The sequence below is a fragment of the Mustela lutreola genome, chromosome 5 (genome assembly GCF_030435805.1).
Source record: "Mustela lutreola isolate mMusLut2 chromosome 5, mMusLut2.pri, whole genome shotgun sequence".
Classification (NCBI taxonomy): Eukaryota; Metazoa; Chordata; class Mammalia; order Carnivora; family Mustelidae; genus Mustela; species Mustela lutreola.
Genome location: NC_081294.1, coordinates 109336719 through 109358311, shown reverse-complemented (window position 1 = coordinate 109358311; position 21593 = coordinate 109336719). Strand labels below are relative to the sequence as shown.

Genomic DNA, 21593 nt, shown 5'->3' with positions numbered 1-21593 from the left:
AGTTTATCTGGCACAGAAGTGATTCTCACTGCTCATTTGCTTACAGATTGACTGAATCAAGTACAGAGTTTCCTGAATACTTCAAACTATAATTTTATTTTTCCCCACAATAATCTACAGGAATGGCCTGGCTGCTCTAATATTTGCAAATTGGAAATATTTTTGGTTCATTATTTAAAAGAGAGAATGCAATACCTTTAAATTCTATGAAGCCAGAAGTTTATGAGCTAATAAATACATTCAGATGATAAGTACAAATCAGTAAGAGTTTAGTATACATTGCGTTTTTATATGCATTGTCTGAGGATATAAGGGCAGAAAAACATAAAGGCATTTTCAAGTACCAATAGATCAGGCCAATTGTGGAGAGAATAAAAACCCAATGATAAATACACACACAAACCAATTCCACTCTTAACTGTACAATGCTTTTTTTTTTTTTTAAAGATTTTATTTATTTGACAGACAGAGATCACAAGTAGGCAGAGAGGCAGGCAGGGTGGGGTGGGGAGCAGGCTCCCCGCTGAGCAGAGAGCCTGATGCGGAACTCGATCCCACAACCCTAGGATCATGACCAAGCAGAAGGCAGCGGCTTAACCCACTGAGCCACCCAGGCACTCCTACAACACTTATTTTTAAACGAGAAACTTGAAAATTCCCTCCTGTCAGGCTCTTGGTTTCCTGAAGGCTTGGACTATGCCTGTCTTGGCATCCTCATTGTCTAAAACTTTTGACTCTCAGGATGTCTTTACACTTTTAAAGTTCTTGAGGACCTCAAAAGCCTTTTGTTTATGTGGACTGTATCATATTCAAAGTAAAACCCAGAAAATTTTTATATATTTATTAATTCATTTAAAAATAACAATAAACCCAGTACATGATAACACAAAATCATATTCTTTATGAAAGATTATTATATTTCCCAAGAAGAAGCTCCTGTGAGAGCAATCTTTTACACTTTTGCATATCTATTTCTTTGCTGGCTTGAATGAAAAGTCCTTCCATTCAACAGATCTGACATGTTATTTTAATTGCAATATGTGAAATATATTCCACCCAGGTATGAAATTGAAGAAGGGATGAGCTTATGGATACCCCCAGGGATCCTTATTCCACACTGTGAAATCACTGATCTGTAATATCATTTGTCATAAGGTTATTATTTAATAACTATTTGCTGAGTTAATAAAAAGTTTAGAGAAAAAAATAAAGGGGCACCTGGGTAGCTCAGTTGGTTGGGCGACTGCCTTTAGCTCGGGCGTTATGATCATGGAGTCCCAGGATACAGTCCCACACTGGGCTCCCTGCTCAGCAGGGAGTTTGCTTCTTCCTCTGATCCTCCCCCCTCATGCTCTCTTTTTCTCTCTCTCTCTCTCCCATTCTCTCTCTCTCAAATAAATAAATACATCATTTTTTTTTAAAGAGGAAAATAAATAAATTCTAAGGGGACACATACATATATCCAAACATACAAATGATGTGCACATTCATTTTGGATTCAACTGATAATTATTCTTTATAAATGCTGACTATTTCACTATAATAAAATGTTAATTATCCCAAGTCCTCAGCTCATTACAAATAAATTGGGATGCAGATCAAAGGAGGGTATGTGAATGAAAGAGTGAAAATCTCTAAGAATAAAGCATGTAACTCCAAAGTTTAATAGAAAGAAATAGATGACTAGAAAGAGACTTTTCACTTGAGAAAATTCTAAGCATAATCAAATCAAGTAGCTCATTCAAATGCTATATGGGTCTGTTTAAAGCAGTAAATTAGATTGAAACACTTTTTACTGAACACAAGCTGGATTCTAATATTTTTAGTATCTACATGCCATTTCTAATTAATCTATAAAAACCACAAGAAAAAAACATTTTACATATATTTTTAGCGCTTCTGCTTTAAATGTTAATAGGAACTAACCAAATACCAGAGAAAATATACTGATTTGAACATTTTATACTTTCCAAGTCACAATTTTTATTCTTTAAAAATAAAAGAATAAACTTAGAAATAAAAATATAAACTTAGAAATAAAAATATAATTTTTGAGATCAGATATTAGATTTTTTTTTAAAGATATTTCATCATTTGGCAAAAAACAAAATGACTTACTTCTCCTCTTCTTGAGGCCCAGGTACCTGAGAAGCCATTTTAGGTTCTGTCCCAAGATTCTTCTGCATCCGCTGCCGCCTCTTTCTACTTGGTGCAATATCCGCTACATCAGGACTTGAAACAAGGGAATCATCTCCTCTTAAAGCAGCTAAAATAAAATGACATAATCAGTGTGACCCAACAAAATTATGCATATAATTTGTACATAAGAACTGGCTGCACTGATATGAAGTGACACTCTTAAAATAGAGCATAACTATTTTTTTAAAAATTCATGAACATTTGGAAAAGTGGACCAGTTAGATTATAATACTTTAATAGCAATATAAAGCATAAAGTATATTATACACATGGAATAATTTGATCAAAATGGTCTCTGCCTATCTTGCGCAAAACCCTCCCAAATACATCAAAGGCATAGTTTGATCTTTCAATGCTAGAATTAGACAGAAATGCCTGAAAGGCGCCCCTGAAAGGTGTTTGTTGAGGAGGGGAGTTGCAAATACTGCTACAGGAATAGGATAAATCAAATTGATACTAAACAGTAACTTTTAACAGGAATGGGGACTTCTGCTAGTGATCCGGAGATAATTGCATAGACTTTTCAGCCAACTACAGAGAATAAGCACAGGAAAAATCTAAGAAAACACTAACAGATGTCTCTACTATGACTTAGTCATTAAACTACCCTTAAAAGTGTTTGATATACATGAAACAGAAGCAACAGGAGAAACATGTTTTATTTATATTTCTTTTATTCTCTATAAACAACTTGGTTCCAAAGAGCTTAAGAAGAGTTCAGAATTCATTCATCTAATACACAGTATACATATATAAATACATATTTATATTAAAGACCTCCTTTGCCATTGATAAACAATGGACAATACCAATATAATTTGGACTTTGGATGTCTTGCGGGTTTATATGAGTTTTGTCTAGCATGTTAACATTTGAAGGTGATCAGGGGCAAGCTTTCATCCCAATTAATGAGAAAGCCTTAACAATGTATGAAGTCCTAAAAAGCTGGAAATGAGTGGCAAAAATTCTGTACAAGTCAATTCCTTTAGCACAAATAGGGTTGGTTTAGTAGAATCAAGAACCCTATACTTTTCAACAGTTAAGCTTTCTGTTATAGAAAGCTGTGAATACATTTCTCCCTGTAGCTTGAATCAGATGTTTAATGTTCATGAAATTATTAGAATCAAGTGCATTCAGTAACTGCCACCTACTCCATCCGAGAGGAAACGTGATGCAAATGGTTAGCTGACTGTGATGTTGGGTGCAAATGTTGCTAGGAGTTACAGGAGTTAATATTTTCATTTGGATTGTAACTAGAGAACTGACAACAACAATGTAAAGCTGCACAGATTTTGAGTGGTCTGCCTAAACCTTAATTCTTTCTCCCATAAGCTCTATTATTTTTAGTGTGCAATTCTGTAGAATTGCACAAATCCACCACCTCTTAGAAGAAAAGCCTGTATTTTGAATTCTAACTTGCTTCAGCCCATGCTTCTGGGTGACTGGAGATCACTTGGACACTTGTCGATCACACTCTTCAAAGTCTTCTTTGGGTGCCTTTCCCTCCGCCTTAAAATGGCTACTATTTTTGAGAACATACGTGGTAGACATTTTTCTATGAGTTTTACACATATTATTTTATTATTTTATTACTATTATTACCTTTATTTTACTTATGAAGAAACCAAGGCTTTATTTTTTTTTTTTTTTTAAAGATTTTATTTATTTATTTGACAGAGAGAAATTACAAGTACACTGAGAGGCAGGCAGAGAGAGAGAGAAGGAAGCAGGCTCCCTGCTGAGCAGAGAGCCCGATGCGGGACTCGATCCCAGGACCCTGAGATCATGACCTGAGCCGAAGGCAGCGGCTTAACCCACTGAGCCACCCAGGCGCCCAGAAACCAAGGCTTTAGAGAGGTTAATGACTTGACCAAATCACACAGACTTTGAGTTGATATTTTATCATATGACAACTAAAAAATAAGTCTCCTTAGTGGATAAAGTATTCCTTGATCAAATATTAACTCAATAGCGATCAAAGGATATTTTACTTTCCAAAGCTATTTAAGTCATTAGGGCACATAAGTTCTACCACATTTCTCATATATTATTTTACTAGCTATTACTATTTTAGGAGTGGAGGAGGATAGATAACAAAGGGAGTTTCTCTGAACACATTAAAGCTGAACAACTTCCCTAATTTTATTAAGCCATGAGATGACTATGGAAAATAACTCTGGTTTCCTGATCTTTTTCCCCAGTCTGCTCTCACCCAGGATTTACTCGGTCACATAAGCAATTAACAAAGTTCAGGCTTGCCTATTAACAAAGCTAGTAAGAATGTCAGAGTTAGAAGACATTTCGGAAAAAAATGCATTTAATGATATGTTGGACATCTAGGAGGTAATAATGTTAAATTGATTTAAACTAAAATGTTAAGGTAAAATTTTAAAAAATGAAATTACCAAAAAGTTCTACCATTCATTTCAAAACTCCGAATAATGACAATATATTGGCACCCAAAGACACGTTTTATATGGAATATGGTTATACTATTTCTTTTTTTTTTTTTTAAGATTTTATTTATTTGACAGAGAGAGATCACAAGTAGGCAGAGAGGCAAGCAGAGAGAAAGAGAGAGAGAGGGAGGAGGAAGCAGGTTCCCTGCCTAGCAGAGAGCCCGACTCGGGACTCGATCCCAGGACCCTGAGATCATGACCTGAGCTGAAGGCAGAGGCGTAACCCACTGAGTCACCGAGACAGGCCCTGGTTATACTATTTCTTATAAGGTTTAGAATTTACTTTAAAATACAATGCAATTAAATGTATGTTGTTCGTCAGGGTGAGAACCTAGCTCACCTAGTAGCTACTAGCACCTAACTCAAAAATGCACAACCCATTAAGCTGAAGGTCCTTTATGGGTTTTCTATTCTGTTCCATTGATTTATGTGTCTGTTTTTGTGCCAGTACCATGCTGTCTTGATGATCACAGCTTTATGTCCAGAATTGTTATGCCTCCAGCTTTGATGTCCTTTTTAAATATTCCTTTGGCTATTTGGGGTCTTTTCTAGTTTCATACAAAATTTAGGATTGTTTGTTCCAGCTCTGTGAAAAATGCTATCAAAATTATATTTTGATAGGGATTGCAATGAATGTGAAGATTGCTCTTGATAGCATAGACTTTTTTTTTATTATGCTCAGTTAGCACAGACATTTTAACAATAATTGTTCTTCTAATCCATGAGCATGGAATGTTTTTCCATTTCTTTGTGTCTTCTTCAATTTCTTCCACAAGTGTTCTATAGTTTTCAGAGTTGCTTTTCCTCTTTGGTTAGGTTTACTTCTAGGTATCTTATGGTTTTTGGCATAATTATAAATGGAAATCAATCCCTTGATTTCCCTTTCTTCTGCTTCATTACTAATCTACAGAAATGCAACTGACTTCTGATTTTATATCCTGTGACTTTGCTGAACTTGTGTTACCAGTTCTGGCAATTTTTTAGTGGAGTCTTTTGGGCTTTTTATATAGAGTATCATGTCATCTGCAAAGACTGAAAGTTTGACTTGTTCTTTGCCAATTTGGATGCCTTTTATTTCTTTTTATTTGACTGCTGAGGCTAGAACTTCCAGTACTATACTGAACAACACTGGTAATAATGAACATCCCTGTCATGTTCCTGACCTTAGGGGAAAAGATCTTAGTTCTTCTCCATTGAAGATGATGTTTGCTGTGGGTCTGTCATAGATGGCTTTTACAATGTTGAGGTATGTTGAGGTATGTTCCCTCCAAACCCTCTTGATAGAGGGTTTTTATCAAGAAAGGATGCTGTATTTTGTCAAGCATTTATATTCAACTAATCTTAGACAAAGGAGTAAAGAATACCCAATGGAAAAAAAACAGTCTCTTCAATAACTGGTGTTAGGAAAATTGGACAGCCACATGTAGAAGAATGAAACTGGACTACTTTCTTACACCATACACAAAAATAAACTCAAAATGATGAAAGATCTAATTGTGAGAAAGGAATCCATCAAAATTCTTGAGGAGAACACAGGCAGCAACCTCTTTGACCTTGGCCGCAGAAACTTCTTGCTAGACACATCTCCAAAGACAAAGGAAACAACAGCAAAAATGAACCACTTGGACTTCACCCAGATAAAAAGATTCTGCACAGCAAAGGAAACAATCAACAAAATCAAAAGACAACGTACAAAATGGGAGACAATATTTGCAAATGTCTTATCAGAGAAAGGGCTAGTATCCAAAATCCATAAAGAATTTATCAAACTCAACACCTGAAGAACAAATAATCCAGTCAAGAGACAGAAGACATGAACAGATATTTCTCCAAAGAAAACATACAAATGGCCAAAAGACAAATGAAAATTTTGCTCAACATCACTCGGCATCAGGAAAATATATATCAACCACAATGAGATACCACCTCACACCAGTCAGAATGGTTAAAATTAACAACATAGGAAACAACAGATGTTGGCAAGGATGTGGAGAAAGGGGAACCTTCTTACACTGTTAGTGGGAATGCAAGCTGGTGCAGCCACTCTAGAAAACAGTATGGAGGTCCCTTAAAAAGTTAAAAATAGAACTAACCTATGACCCAGGCAACTGCACTACTGGTATTTATTCGAAGGATACAAAAATCGTAATTCAGAGGGGCACATACATCCCAATGTTTATAGATGCAATGTCCAAAACAGCCAAGATATGGAAAGAGCCCAGATGCCCATCAACAGAGGAACAGATAAAGAAGATATAGTACACACACACACACAGGAATATTACTCAGCCATCAACTGAAATCTTGCTATTTGTGACAACATGGATAAAACTACAGGGTATTATGCTATGTGAAATAAGTCAACCAGAAAAGACAATTATCATATGATCTATTTATATGTGAGATTTAAGAAACAAAACAGATGAACATGGGGAAAGGAAAGGAAAAATAAAATAAGATGAAAGAGAGGGAGACAAACCATAAGATACTCCAACTCTAGGAAACAATCTGACAGTTGCTAGAGGGGAAATAAATGGGGATCAGGGTGACTGGATGATGGGCATGAAGAAGGGCACTTAATGTAATAAGAACTGGGTGTTACATGCAACTGATGAATCATAAAATTCTACCCCTGAAACTAATAAGACACTATGTATTAACTGAATTGAACTTACGTAAAGAATTTTTTTAAAAATGCACAGCCCAGGAGCAGATTGTTGAGATTCTAAAAATAAAGTCCATATTTTTTTTTTTAAACTTATTTGATAGACAGAGATCACAAGTAGTCAGAGAGGCAGGCAGAGAGAGAGTAGGAAGCAGGATCCCCGCGGAACAGAGAGCCCAGTGCGGGAATCGAGCTCAGGACCCTGGGATCATGACCTGAGCCAAAGGTAGAGGCTTTAACCCACTGAGTCACCCAGGTGCCCCAAAGCCCATACTCTTGAGGGGGCTACTAAAAGCAATATATCATTATATATCAATGAATAATAGATAATTTATTAATTACTATAGTGAATGACAAAAATGTGTGTCTCTTAGTAAACACATGGCATGAAAACAAGCATGATGAATATTCTATATGGGCTCTCATAAGTGGAAATTAAATGTATTCCAGATATACAAAATTGACTAAAATATTTTAGAGATACTCTCCACCATTTTACAAACAGGCTATAATCCACTGAGGTCTGTTTAATCTTGGAGATGATACCTTGTGCTAAATTTTGTATCCAGTCATGAACTCCAGACAATTGGTGGCCTGATGTCAGGAATAATCATCACTTCTGCCTCAGGAATCTTTTTATTTGCCAAAAGTGAACTTTTTATGTGACTGAGCTACCTAAAAAGACAGATGGCTGGAATTTCTTCAAGTTTACAGAACAGGTTTATGAATTAGTTTGTACTTACTTATTAGTAAATATTAATTTGATAATTGTGTGTGGGGGAAACCCTAATCTGGTAATTTGTTATTATTATCCTCCTCATTCTAGCTTCTTGGTATCTACCATTATTTACCACAAAGAACCTAAAAGTTGTGCATAACCAAGTATTTCAGGTCAGCTCACTGTACCATTTCTTTCTCTTCACAATTATAGGGTAGCCTCTTTGTAATGTTGTTACAAGGAAAAAGGACTAGCATATAAGCTAATTACTGTTTAAATTAAATATATCTTTTTTTGTTTGTCTTCGTACTGTGGGAAACAGTTTTTCTTTCAGTTTATTATATACATATAGTAGCAAATTGTATAATAATAGATTCTCTTAATTCATAAATTCCTTTAAAAGAAAATTTTAATAATATTTATATAGACTTTAATAAAAAGGAAAAGGTTCCACCCTATCCTTTCCTTTCCACCCCTCAATGCCAGAAAACAGGAAAAAGAGGCACAAGTCCCATACATGGTACCTAAGTATTAAATTGCTCATCTCAAGCAGTCCTCAAATTTCCACCCCTCCTACCTCTAACCTTTACTTGTGCTAATGTTTAGTCTTATTTCATTTGGTCTTATGCTGGATACTTTATTTGTATTCTGATATTGGATCCCGTGAAAAATGGTTCAGGGTCTCCAAATGAGTAAATCCATTTTATATTTAGCAGAAGGGATCTAAAGTCAATCTATATCTCTATCTGTATCTATGAAGTCAAACATGGGACTTCCAAATTGTCTATTATTTATAACCTTGCATATTTTTAAGGGCAACAACCAAAGTTTTCACTTTCAAGTACTACATCCCATTTTTAAGGAAAAAAAAATCAATTCATATTAAGATTACCCAGTTGTACATACTCATTTTTCATATGAGAAAGAATCTGAAAAAAGAGTTGGAAAAGGATGGCAAATGTTCAAAGGATAATGAGAAGTAGTGTGGCCTAGCTGGAACAGCATTCTTGAGAGAAAGATATAGAAAATGACTGGAAAAGAATGGGCAGCAAGGAAGAAGGGAGAGGGAAAAAGAGACAGAGATACGCTAAATAAATTAGCATATTTACTATGCTAATAAAATAGCAACCTTTCAAATCTAGCCAGAAGACTATGAATTCAATATTGACCAGGTTTTATTTTTTTTTTCCTGAGATCTCACCTCCAGAATTCTCAGTTTTTACTATTAGTATCAGTCTCTGTCATGACAATGTGTCTTTCACCATTTCCAGAATTTTTTTTTTAAAAGAAAACAAAAGAGAAGAAAAAACTATTGCCAATGAACTTAACTACAGCTGAAACACTGATGGGCAGAGCTGTGGGATGCATTTCAAGTTCTCATTAGGTTCACTGAATCTAGAAAATGGGGAATCTTTACACAAGCCTTGTTATTGTGAAAGGTGGCTCCACAGAAAGCCACACTTCTTCTCATCTGACAGAAGAACTGCAGGAGTTTGGCAGTCGCATTTCAGACATGAGAGGCAGTGCTGGCTTCCCTGCGTACCCTCAATGTCTCAAGGTCCAGACAAAAGGACATTGCTGCCTAAACTGCCAGCAACATGCATATATCCCATGAGTTTACTACCTGGTAAACTACTGGCTCAACTAAGTGCTCCTTTCCAACAAGACCCACTTCGGTCACCGTAGTCATCCCTAGTAGTTCCAATCCACAGCAATCTCTCCTTTCTCTGCAAGGCTTAAAGTCTGAACCACTCACTTCACGCATATGGTCTTATTTTGTTATTCTCTTTTTATGTATATCTCTTTTTTTCCTCAATTAGATCAAGGACTATAAACACCCTACAGCTAGAAGCTATGCTCTGTACTTCGATATATACCTAATATAACCCAATAGTGTTATAATGAGAAATAGGAAGACTTGAATTTTTTTCAAATGTATATTTAATTTTTTTTAATCAAAACTTATTTATTTATGGCCTCCTAAATGAGGTGTAGAAAAAAGAAGAATCAGAAGACCTGGGTCTGGATCTCTAGTTCTGCCATTTACCCTGGACATATTACAGAATTTAAGTTCCGAAGATGAGAAACATATTTTAACCATGGTATCTGCCATGATTAAATGAGACAAAATGTTTTTATAAATCCTGGTGTCAGAAATATTTGATTACAGCATGTAAGCATTATTTTAAAAGTGTGTGTATCCCTATAAAAGATCAAGCTGAGATGAATTTAGGTTAATCTGAAGAATATTCAGGCTATCATCTACAGCTTAACAGAGACATAAAAGTAAAACAACTAAAAACAAAAAACAAAAAAACAAACTCCAAGTAAGATGACTTCATGGTTTTCTAAACTCAAAATAACTCAACTTTCATGGAACTATTATGTGTTATGAATGTACAGTAGCCCATCTGCCATGGCTGTTTTTCACTGTTTTATTCATTTATTAATTTCACAAATATTTTATGAAGTGTTTTTGTTCAGTGTCATTCTTTTTTATTTCCACAGATATAAAATATAGAGAGGAAACCCAAAATGCAAAACTTAAGATGCTACCCTACGTAAATCCGAAAATTCAAAGAAAAAAAAAACCCACTATTTCTTTCACCAGGGAAAACAACAAACCAATCACTTGGGCTCCTTCATGTTCTGTAGTTTGTCTTAACTGACAGGTATAAAGATAAGCTGAAGAAGGAAAAAAAAAATGCTAAGATAAGGTAGGTCATACCATACTTCAGTGAGTAGTATCTTAAATTGGGCTATCTGGAGGTAGGAAACTTCTAATCTGAGCAAACAAGCAAACATTATTATCCCTCACCATTCATCAAAGAGAGCTTTTTCAAATCTGTAATCAGCTGCTACCCAGTTTTCACAATCTAATCTGAATAAATGATGACCACCTTGCACAAAAGGTCAATGGTTTAACTTATTAATCAGCAATCACCAAGTAAACTGATAAGTAACATCACACTAAACACTTAAGAGAGAGAGAGAGAGTGTGTGTCTGTGTGTTATTCACATATACATATACATATACATATACTTTGCCAAAAGTGAGGCTCCTCTTTTAGCCAGCACAGCTGGAAGTGAGACGTAATGACAAATACCTACTGACATTAAGGTAACGTAAGAGGTCATCTTTGGAAATCCAATACTTTCAATGTCAGAGGCAGGGTGGACCACTAAAGATAAAGTACAGACTTTATCACAGCACTTTATTCACAGCGCTTAAGAAAAATTAATTTGAACATATTAAGTATTATTCTGTACCTATAAAGCAATGTGATTTTAAAAAAATACTTTAAAAAAATTTAATACCAAAAAAAATTTAATACCAAATGAATTCAATTCTTTAAATCTTCAGGATCTATTCATTCATTCCTTCACTTATTCAACACATATTAATTGTTTTCTATTTGTCAAGAACTACCTGGAAGACACCACCGCCAGGTATTCAAAAATTTTCTAGCTGAGTAGAGCAGAAGGACTACTACTATTTGCAAAAAAATTGTAAGACACATAAGCAATTACAAAGAAACTAATTTGAAAGTTCTAAAGTAGGTGCAAATGTCCAACCTTTTATTTTTTTCCAAGTTAACCTGTGAAGCTTCAAAATTTCCTTTCCATTATTAAGTACTAGTTATAATTTGATTTCTTATTTTTCTCCATAAGAATATTCCTTTTGAAAGGATAATCATCGGGGCGCCTGGGTGGCTCAGTGGGTTAAAGCCTCTGCTTTCGGCTCAGGTCATGATCCCAGGGTCCTGGGATCGAGCCCCACATCGGGCTCTCTGCTCAGCGGGGAGCCTGCTTCCTCTTCTCTCTCTGCCTGCCTCTCTGCCTACTTGTGATCTCTGTCTGTCAAATAAATAAATAAAATATTAAAAAAAAAAAAAGAAAGGATAATCATCAGTATCAGATGGCTCTGAAGATTTCCCAAAAGAGAAAATTAAAAGGCCAGCCTCACTCTGAGTGAATTAACAAGAAAAGACTGTGTTTTAAAATTAAATATTAGGAACCTAAGGAGTGAACTCAAACAGCACTTCTTTTCTTTTTAAAGATTTTTAAAAATTTATTTGAGAGAAAGAGCAGAGCAAGAGAGCGAGCACATGAGTTGGTGGGGGAGGAGCAGAAACAGAGGAAGAAAAAAGCTCCCCACTTGAGAAGGGAGCCCAACATGCGGCTCAATCCCAGACCCTGGGATCAGGACCTGAGCTGAAGGCAGACGCTTAACAGACTGAGCCACCCAGATGCCCCTCAAATAGCACTTCTAAATTGAAACTACACTGTGACCTATTTAAAAGTCCTTTACATGGCCCCACAACATCCTTAGACTTCATCATACTGTAATAATTTATTTAATATTTATAAGCTCCATGAAGGCAGGGGCTGCAAAAGTCTTACTCACTATTGGTACAAGACAGACTAGTTTGATCTCTAAACACACTGTAACCCATCAATAAATATTAGTTGATTCATACAAATGCTTAAATACTAACAATGTTAACAAAAAAACTTCTTAAAAATTATTTCAAATCTATGTAAAACCCTATACCACTGATTAGCTATGCTTGCTGCTGCCAGACCAGTTAACATTAAGAAAAATATCAGTGAGGAAAAGCAGTTTATGAAAGAACAACATTAGCCTTCAATTTATATCATTTGTAGTTAAAAATAACAAACACTGGAAAGCAATTTTAATGGTTAATGAGTCTTCAGAAAACAAAACTACAATTTTTCAGCTTTCACCAGCTTTGTAAAGCGGCCTCTGCCTGTGACCTATGTCATGAAATGTTTGGACTCAACATAAAGCTTTCATTGTTGTACATGAGTTAGGTATGGTTTTCCATCAATGGATAGCATTTTTTGGCATTTTCTTCATAGAGATTGAAAGGTTTTGAAATTTTTTTTTTTTTTATTTGGGTCAACTTTTAATAAAACCTAGACTTTTTACAGAGCTTAGGATTTCCTTGAACTGGTAAGAATTTTGAAAAAAAAAAAAAAAGACAACGAATGAAATATAAACCTGTTTTACAGAAATAATATATGAAATCTTTCAGTTTTGTTTTGTCTTAAATAATGTATTTAATAATAATAATAATGTATTTAATGTACCAGCATATTATCTACAATGAATCTGAATTAACTGATTAGAACTAGGACAAGACAACTAGTTTAATTAGCAAGTCAAAATAAGAATAGGATGAGAGTGGCAAAAATAAAATGTTGCATAATTAAATGGTAAAATGGGTAGATAAGAATCACTAATCTAAATCACAGACCCTCACTTTAAAGATTAACAAGGGTAAGAAGTATTTGACTGAGTTTATGTGACCTGATGTACTTCTCTACTTCATTTTGCCAGTATCTGTTCAATCGAAGGAAATTCTAGAATACCTCTGATACATTAAGAAAAAGTATTCTATTTGCACTTCTTTAAATTCCTTTATAATAAGGTTAATGCTTTTGTAATATAATTTAGCCAGTTCATAGTGGTTCTGTAAAAAGGCAAATATGAGGCTAAATTTCAGAGGCTTCCCTTGAAAACTGTGCAAAGATTTTCAAAAAGATCCATGCTGCTAGATGGGTCCCAACTAGCCTTCAAACCAAATGTGATTAAAGCAATACTTTAACTAAGGATTGAAAAAAAAAAAAATCCCCTGCCAAACAGTCAAATAACTAAATTAATGTTTATACTGAGTTAATAAAATACTGCAGAAGGATCCTAGACATTACCATTAATCCCTGACAAAATGACTATAAGCAATTCTGTGAGAGTTTTTATTGTAATCTATAAAATTAGGTGTGGAGAAGTGAGAACAAATAGTTACTTTTGGTAAAAAAAAAAATGCCCTGAAATAAATGGTGCAGGGAAAACTGGATAGCTACATGTAGAAGAATGAAACTGGACCACTTTTTAACACCATACACAAAAATAAACTGAGAATAGATTAAAGACCTAGATGTGAGATCTGAAAGCACAAAAATCCTAGAGGAGAACACAGGCAGTAATTTCTCTGACATTAGTTGAAGCAACATTTTTCTACATACATCTTCTAATGCTAGGAAACAAAGCAAAAATAGACTATTTGGACTAAAACAACATAAAAAGCTTTTGCACAGCAAAGGAAACCATCAATAAAACAAAGACAACCTACTGAATAGCAGAAAATATTCACAAATGATATATCCAATAAAGGGGTTAATAAACAAAATATATAAACAACTTACACAACTCAACACCAATAAAACCCAAACAATCTAATTTTAAAATGGGCAAGACCTGAACAGACATTTTCCTAATGACACAAAGATGGCCAACAGACACATAAAAAGATGCTCAACATCATTTATCATCAGGGAAATGCAAATCAAAACCACAATGAGGTATCACCACATACCTGTTAGAATGGCTAAAATCAAATGACAAGAAATAGCTAGTATCAGCATGAATGTGGAGAAAAAGGAAATTTGTGCACTGCTAGTGGGAATGTAAGTTGGTGTAGCCACTGTGGAAAACAATATAGAGGCTCTTCTAAAAAATGAAAACAGAAACTCCATACAATCTAGTAATTCCATTACTGGGTATTCACCCAAAGAAAATGAAAACATTAATTATAAAAGATACATGTATCCTTATGTTTATTGCAGCATTATCTCCAACAGCCAATATATGAAAGTAACCTAAGCGTCCACCTACAGACGAATAAGGAAAATGTGGGGTGTCTGTGTGTATGTGTGTAACAGAATTATTACATGGCCATAAAAAAGGATGAATTGGTGCCACTTGGGACAACATGGATGGACCTGAAGGATGTTATGCTAAGTGAAGTAACTCAGACAAAGAAAGACAAATACCATAGAATTCCACTCATAAGTGGAATCTAAACAACAACAACAAATGAATAAACAAACAAAAAGCAGAATCAAACCTAGATACAGAGAAGACTTGCCAGAGGGGAGGTGGGTGAGAGTTAGGCAAAATGGGTGAAGGGGAGAGGAAGATACAGGCTTCCAGTTAAGGAATGAATAAGTCACAAGAATAAAAAAAACAGTAATGGAATATAATCAATGATACTGTAAAAGAATGTATTGGGACAGATGATAGCTACACTAGTGGTGAGCATAGCATAGTGAATAAACTTGTCAAATCACTATTCTGTACACCTAAACCTAATGTACACATTGGACATCAAAGAGACTCAAAGAGCCCTGATTCTATAATTCATTATCCTTTTTAAAAATTATTATCTTGTATTATCTGAATTTGAGAAGAAAAACTAAATGCACTCTAAGGCCATTTTAGCCACTTCTACTAAGTTAGTATTGGATTAAATGTCTTGCCCAAGAGGGGAGAGTCAAGATGGCAGAAGAGTAGCAGACTGAGATAATATCAGATCACAGGAATTCAGTTAGATAGTTATCAAACCATTCTGAACACCTATAAACCCAACAGGAGATTGAAGAAAAGAAGAGCAGCAATTCTAGAAACAGAAAATCGACCACTTTCTGAATGGTAGGACATGCGGAGAAGTGAATCTGAAGTGACTAGAAGATAGACCACAAGGGAAGGGGCCGGCCCCCAGCAAGTGGTGGAACAATGGAGCACAAAATCTGAACTTTTAGAAGTCTGCTCCACTGAAGGACATCACTCCAGAGCCTAAGCGGGGATGGAGTCCACGAGGGGACAGTGTGGTCTAAGGACTAACAGGGTGACAGAAGGATTGGGGGTGCCTGAGTGTGGCAGAGCTCGCAGGTATCAGAGTGGGGAAGCTGACTACAGAGACAGAGTGGAGAAGTGAGCTCTCAGCTCGGGGTTACCTTAAACTGTGATCTGTGGCACAGCTGACCACAACTCTTTGAGCAAGGACCCCACAAGTGGCAGATTCAGGGAGACACACCTTCCTCCACCAAAAGAGCACAGCAGCAGGAATCAGCTGGATTTGGAGACTCCAAACAGGGCTGTGTGCCAAAGACAGAAACACTTGGTCACAGGCCAGGTGAACTTGAAGTGTGGCCAGGGACCAGGGAGATGGGAGTGATAGACCACTTTTCTCCAAGGGCACACTTAGGAGTAGGACCTCAAGCCATTGGCTCCTCCAGGCTGGAGACTGGGAGGCCTCCATTTCATTCCAGTCCTCCAGAGCTCTATGGAAAGCGATCAGGGAACAAAAGCTCCAGAGAGTGAACCCAAGCAGATTATTTAGCCTGGCCCCTGGCAAGAGCGGCGCAGTTCTGCCAAGGTCAAAGACATTTGAGAATCACTACATCAGGTCCCTCCCCCAAAAGATCAGCAAGAACATCCAGTCTAGACCAACTTCACTGATCAAGAAGAACAGCAGGAGGAGAGGAAAGCAAAGTGGAATTAATGGCATTCTCCCCATGATTCGTTAGTCCTGCAAGTTAAAATTTTTAAATTTTATTTCTTTCTTATTCTAATTTTTTAACTTATACTCTTTCCTCTTTTTTTTTTTTTTAAGATTTTATTTATTTTTTGACAGACAGAGATCACAAGTAGGCAGAGAGGCAGGCAGAGAGAGAGAGAGAGAGAGAGAGGAAGGAGCAGGCTCCCCGCTGAGCATAGAGCCTGATGCAGGGCTCGATCCCAGAACCCTGAGATCATGACCTGAGCCAAAGGCAGAGGCTTTAACCCATTGAGCCACCCAGGTGCCCCTCCTCTTTCCTCTTTTAAAGTTTTTTAACTGGTTTATCTTAACAATACCATTCTAAAAAAGAATTTTTTTAAAACCCTCATTATAGTCGTTTTTATTGTTCATTGTATCTAATGTTATTTTTTGTGTACACATAGGGTTTTTTCTTCTAAAAAATATTAGGATACAATTTCTTCTAATTGATCAAAATATACCCTAAATCTAGCACAGGGCTTTGTTCTACTCTCCAGCCTAACCAAATTCCCTCCACTTCCTTTTTCTTTCTTTTTCCAAACAACTTATCAATTCCTTTTTTAAGAATTTTTTTATTTATATTTATTTATTTATTTATTTTTAAAGATTTTATTTATTTATCAGAGAGAGAGAGGGGGAGAGAGCGAGCACAGGCAGACAGAATGGCAGGCAGAGGCAGAGGGAGAAGCAGGCTCCCTGCTGAGCAAGGAGCCCGATGTGGGACTCGATCCCAGGACGCTGGGATCATGACCTGAGCCGAAGGCAGCTGCTTAACCAACTGAGCCACCCAGGCGTCCCAAGAATTTTTTTAAAATTTTCATCTTTATAGTCATATTCTATCCCTTCATTGTGTTTACCCTTATTTTTGTGTATATATATAAGTTTTCCTTTCTTTAAAATTTTGGGAGATAGTTGGTAATTTCTTCTAAGAGACAAAAATACACCCAAAATCAAGTGGGTGGCTCTGTTCTACTCTACAGTCTAATATCTATATATATTTTAATTAAAATTGTTTTTAAAATTTCTTTTTACCCCCTTTCTTTTCTCCTCGATTTGGGGTCTCTTCTGCATTGGTAAGTGTACATTTTTCAGGGGTCATTGCCACACTCTTAGTATTTTATTCTTTAATTCATATATTCTAATCTGGATATAAGGACAATGTGGAAAAACTCACCACAAAAAAAAAGAACAAGAGGCAGTACCGAAGGCTAGGGACCTAAGCAATACAGACATTAGTAAAATGTCAGATCTAGAGTTCAGAATGACGATTCTCAAGGTGCTAGCTAGGCTCAAAAAAGGCATGGAAGATATTAAAGAAACCCTGTCTGGAGAAAAAAAGCCCTTTCTGGAGAAATAAAAGAACTAAAATCTAACCAAGCTGAAATAATAAAAGCATTAATGAGGTGCAATTAAAAAAAAAGGAGGCTCTTACTGATAGGATAAATGAGGCAGAAGAGAGAACTAGTGAGATAGAACACCAAATGATGGAGAATAAAGAAGCTGAGCAGAAAAAAGACAAACAACTATTGGAACACGAGGGGAGAATTCAAGAGATAGGTGATACCATAAGATGAAACAGTATTAGAATAATTGGGATTTCAGAAGAAGAAGAAGGGGGGGGCAGAAGGTATATTGGAGTGATTTATAGTAGAGAATTTCCCTAATATGGAAAGGGAACAAGGATCAAAATCCAGGAGGCTCAGAGAACCCTCCTCAAAATCAATAAAAATAGGTCCACACCTCATCATCTAATAGCAAAATTTATAAGACTTAATGACAAAGAGAAAATCCTGAAAGCAGCCCAGGACAAGAAGTCTGTAACATACAATGGTAAAAATATTATATTGGCAGCAGACTTATCCACGGAGACCTGGCAGGCCAGAAAGAACTGGCACGATATATTCAGAGCACTAAATGAGAAAAACATGCAGCCAAAAATGTTATATTCAGCTAGGCTATCATTGAAAATAGAAGGAGAGATAAAAAGCTTACAGGACAAACAAAAACTAAAAGAATTTGTAAATACCAAACCAGCCCTACAGGAAATATTGAAAGGGGTCCTCTAATCAAAGACAGAGCCTAAAAGTAACAGACCAGAAAGGAGCAGAGACAATATACAGTAATAGTCATCTTACAGGCAATAAAATGGCACTAAATTCATATCTTTCAATAGTTACCCTGAATGTAAATGGGCTAAATGCCCCAATCAAAAGAAGCAGGGGATCAGAATGGAAAAAAAAAAAAAAAAAAAAAACCCAGGAGCGGCTAGGTGGATCAGTGGGTTAAAGCCTCTACCTTCGGCTCAGGTCATGACCTCAGGATCCTGGGACTGAGCCCCACATCGGGCTCTCTGCTCAGCGGGGAGCCTGCTTCCCCCTTTCTCTTTCTCTACCTGCCTCTCTGCCTGCTTGTGATCTCTGTCTGTCAAATAAATTAAAAAAAAAAAACAAAAAACTTAAAAAAAAAAACCCAAAACCCATTCATATGTTATCTACAAGAAACTCATTTTAGAGACAAAGACACCTCCAGATTTAAAGTGGGGGAGTGGTGGTGAGGGGGTGGAAAACAATTTACCATGCTAACGGACATCAAAAAAGAAAGCTGGGGTGGCAATCCTTATATCAGATAAATTAGATTTTCAGCCAAAGACTATACTAAGAGATGAGGAAGGACAGTATATCATACTTAAAGGGTCTGTCCAGCAAGAAGATCTAACAATTTTAAATATCTATGCCCCTAACATGGGAGCAGCCAATTATATAAGCCAATTAATAACAAAATTAAAGAAACACATCAACAATAATACAATAACAGTAGGGGACTTTAACACCCCCTGTACTGAAATGGACAGATCGTCCATTCAAAAGATCAAGGAAATATAGGCCTTAAATGACACAAGGACCAGATGGAAATCACAGATATATTCAGAACATTCTATCCCAAAGCAACAGAATACACATTCTTCTCTAGTGCACATGGATATTCTCCAGAATAGATCACATCCTGGGTCACAAATCAGGCCTCAACTGGTACCAAAATATTGGGATCATTCTCTGCATATTTTCAGACCACAATGTTCTGAAGCTAGAACTCAATCACAAGAGGAAAGTTGGAAAAAACTCAAATATATGGAGGCTAAAGAGCATCCGACTAAAGAATGAATGGGTTAACCAGGAAATTAAAGAAGAATTAAAAAAATTCATAGAAACAAAGGATAATGAAAACACAACGGTTCAAAATCTGTGGGACACAGCAAAGGCAGTTCTAAGAGGAAAGTATATAGCGATACAAGCCTTTCTCAAGAAACAAGAAAGGTCTCAAATATACAACCTAACCCTACACCTAAGGGAGCTGGAGAAAAAACAGCCAAGAAAGCCTAAACCCAGTAGGAGGAGAGAAATCATAAAGATCAGAGCAGAAATCAATGAAACAGAAACCAAAGAATAGTAGAATAAATCAACAAAACTGGAAGCTAGTTCTTTGAAAGAATCACAAATGAGAGAGGAGAGATCATAACCACCAATACCAAAGAAATACAAACAGTTTTAAGAACATATTATGAGAAACGATACGCCAGCAAATTTGACAATATGGAAGAAATGGATACATTCCTAAGGAGGTATAAACTACCAAAACTGAACCAGGAAGAAATAGAAAACCTGAACAGACCCATAACCAGTAAAAAGATTGAAGCAGTCATCAAAAATCTTCCAACAAATAAGAGCCCAGGGCCAGACGGCTTCCCAGGGAAATTCTTTTTTTTTTTTTTTTTTTTAAGATTTTATTTATTTATTTGAAAGACAGAGATCACAAGAAGGCAGAGAGGCAGGCAAAGACAGAGAGAAGTGGAAGCAGTTTCCTTGCTGGGCAGAGAGCCTGATGCAGGGCTTGATGCCAAGACCCTGGGATCATGACCTGAGTCCAAGGCAGAGGCTTTAACCCACTGAGCCATCCAGGAGCCCCTCCCAGGGAAATTCTACCAAACATTTATTTTATTTTTTTTAAGATTATTTATTTATTTATTTGACAGAGAGAGAGAGAGAGAGAGATCACGAGTAGGCAGAGAGGCAGGCGGTGGGGGGTGGGGGGGAGGAGCAGAATCCCTTCTGTACAGAGAGCGGATGTGGGACCCGATTCCAGGACCCTGAGATCATGACCAGAGCCAAAGTGAGAGGCTTAACGCACTGAGCACCCCCAGACAACCCTCTACCAGACATTTAAAGAAGGATTAATACCTATTCTCCTGAAACTATTCCAAAAAATAGAAGTGGAAGGAAAACTTCCAAACTCATTTTATGAGGCCAGCATTATCTTGACCCCAAAAGCAGACAAAGACCCCATCAAAAAAGAGAATTACAGACCAATATCCTTGATGAACACAAATGTGAAAATTCTCACCAAAATATTGGTCAATAGGATCCAACAGTACATAAAGGATTATTCACCATGACCAAGTGGGATTTATTCCAGGGCTGCAAGGTTGGTTAAACATCTGCAAATCAATCAATGTGATACAATACATTAATAAAAAAAAGAACAAGAACCCTATGATACTCTCAATAGATGCTGACAAAGTACATTATCGTTTCTTGATCAAAACTCTTCATAGTGTGGGGATAGAGGATACATACCTCAATATCATCAAAGCCATCTATGAAAAAACACAGCGAATATTATTCTCAATGGAGAAAAACTGAGAGCTTTTCCGCTAAGGTCAGGAACACGGCAGGGATGTCCATTATCACCACTGCTATTCAACATAGTAATAGAAGTCCCAGCCTCAGCAATCAGACAACAAAAAGAAGTCAGCAAAGAAGTCAAACTATCACTCTTTGCAGATGATATGATACTTTTTGTGGAAAACCTGAAAGACTCCACTCCAAATCTGCTAGAACTTGTACAGGAATTCAGTGAAGTGTCAGGATATAAAATCAATGCACAGAGATCAGCTGCATTTTTATACACCAATAACAAGACAGAAGAAAGAGAAATTAAGGAGTCAATCCCATTTACAATTGCACCCCAAAACATACCATACCTAGGAATAAACCTAACCAAAGAGGCAAAGAATCTGTACTCAGAAAACTATAAAGTACTCATGAAAGAAATTGAGGAAGACACAAAGAAATGGAAAAATGTTCCATACT

The 21593-nt window shown here is 36.3% G+C and overlaps 1 protein-coding gene across 11 annotated transcripts in view; it reads right to left on the bottom strand.

Annotated features, from left to right (window-relative positions):
• XRCC4 (X-ray repair cross complementing 4) overlaps positions 1-21593 on the bottom strand; it is a 317602-nt gene that overhangs the window by 151779 nt on the left and 144230 nt on the right. For all 11 annotated transcript variants that reach the window (XR_009354045.1, XR_009354044.1, XM_059175403.1 and 8 more), the window contains one exon: positions 2119-2266. Coding sequence is in view for 9 of the 11 variants with exons in the window: in XM_059175403.1 (XP_059031386.1) it covers positions 2119-2266 (148 nt within the window). In the remaining 2 variants the exon portion in view is untranslated. The remainder of the gene's footprint in view (positions 1-2118; positions 2267-21593) is intronic.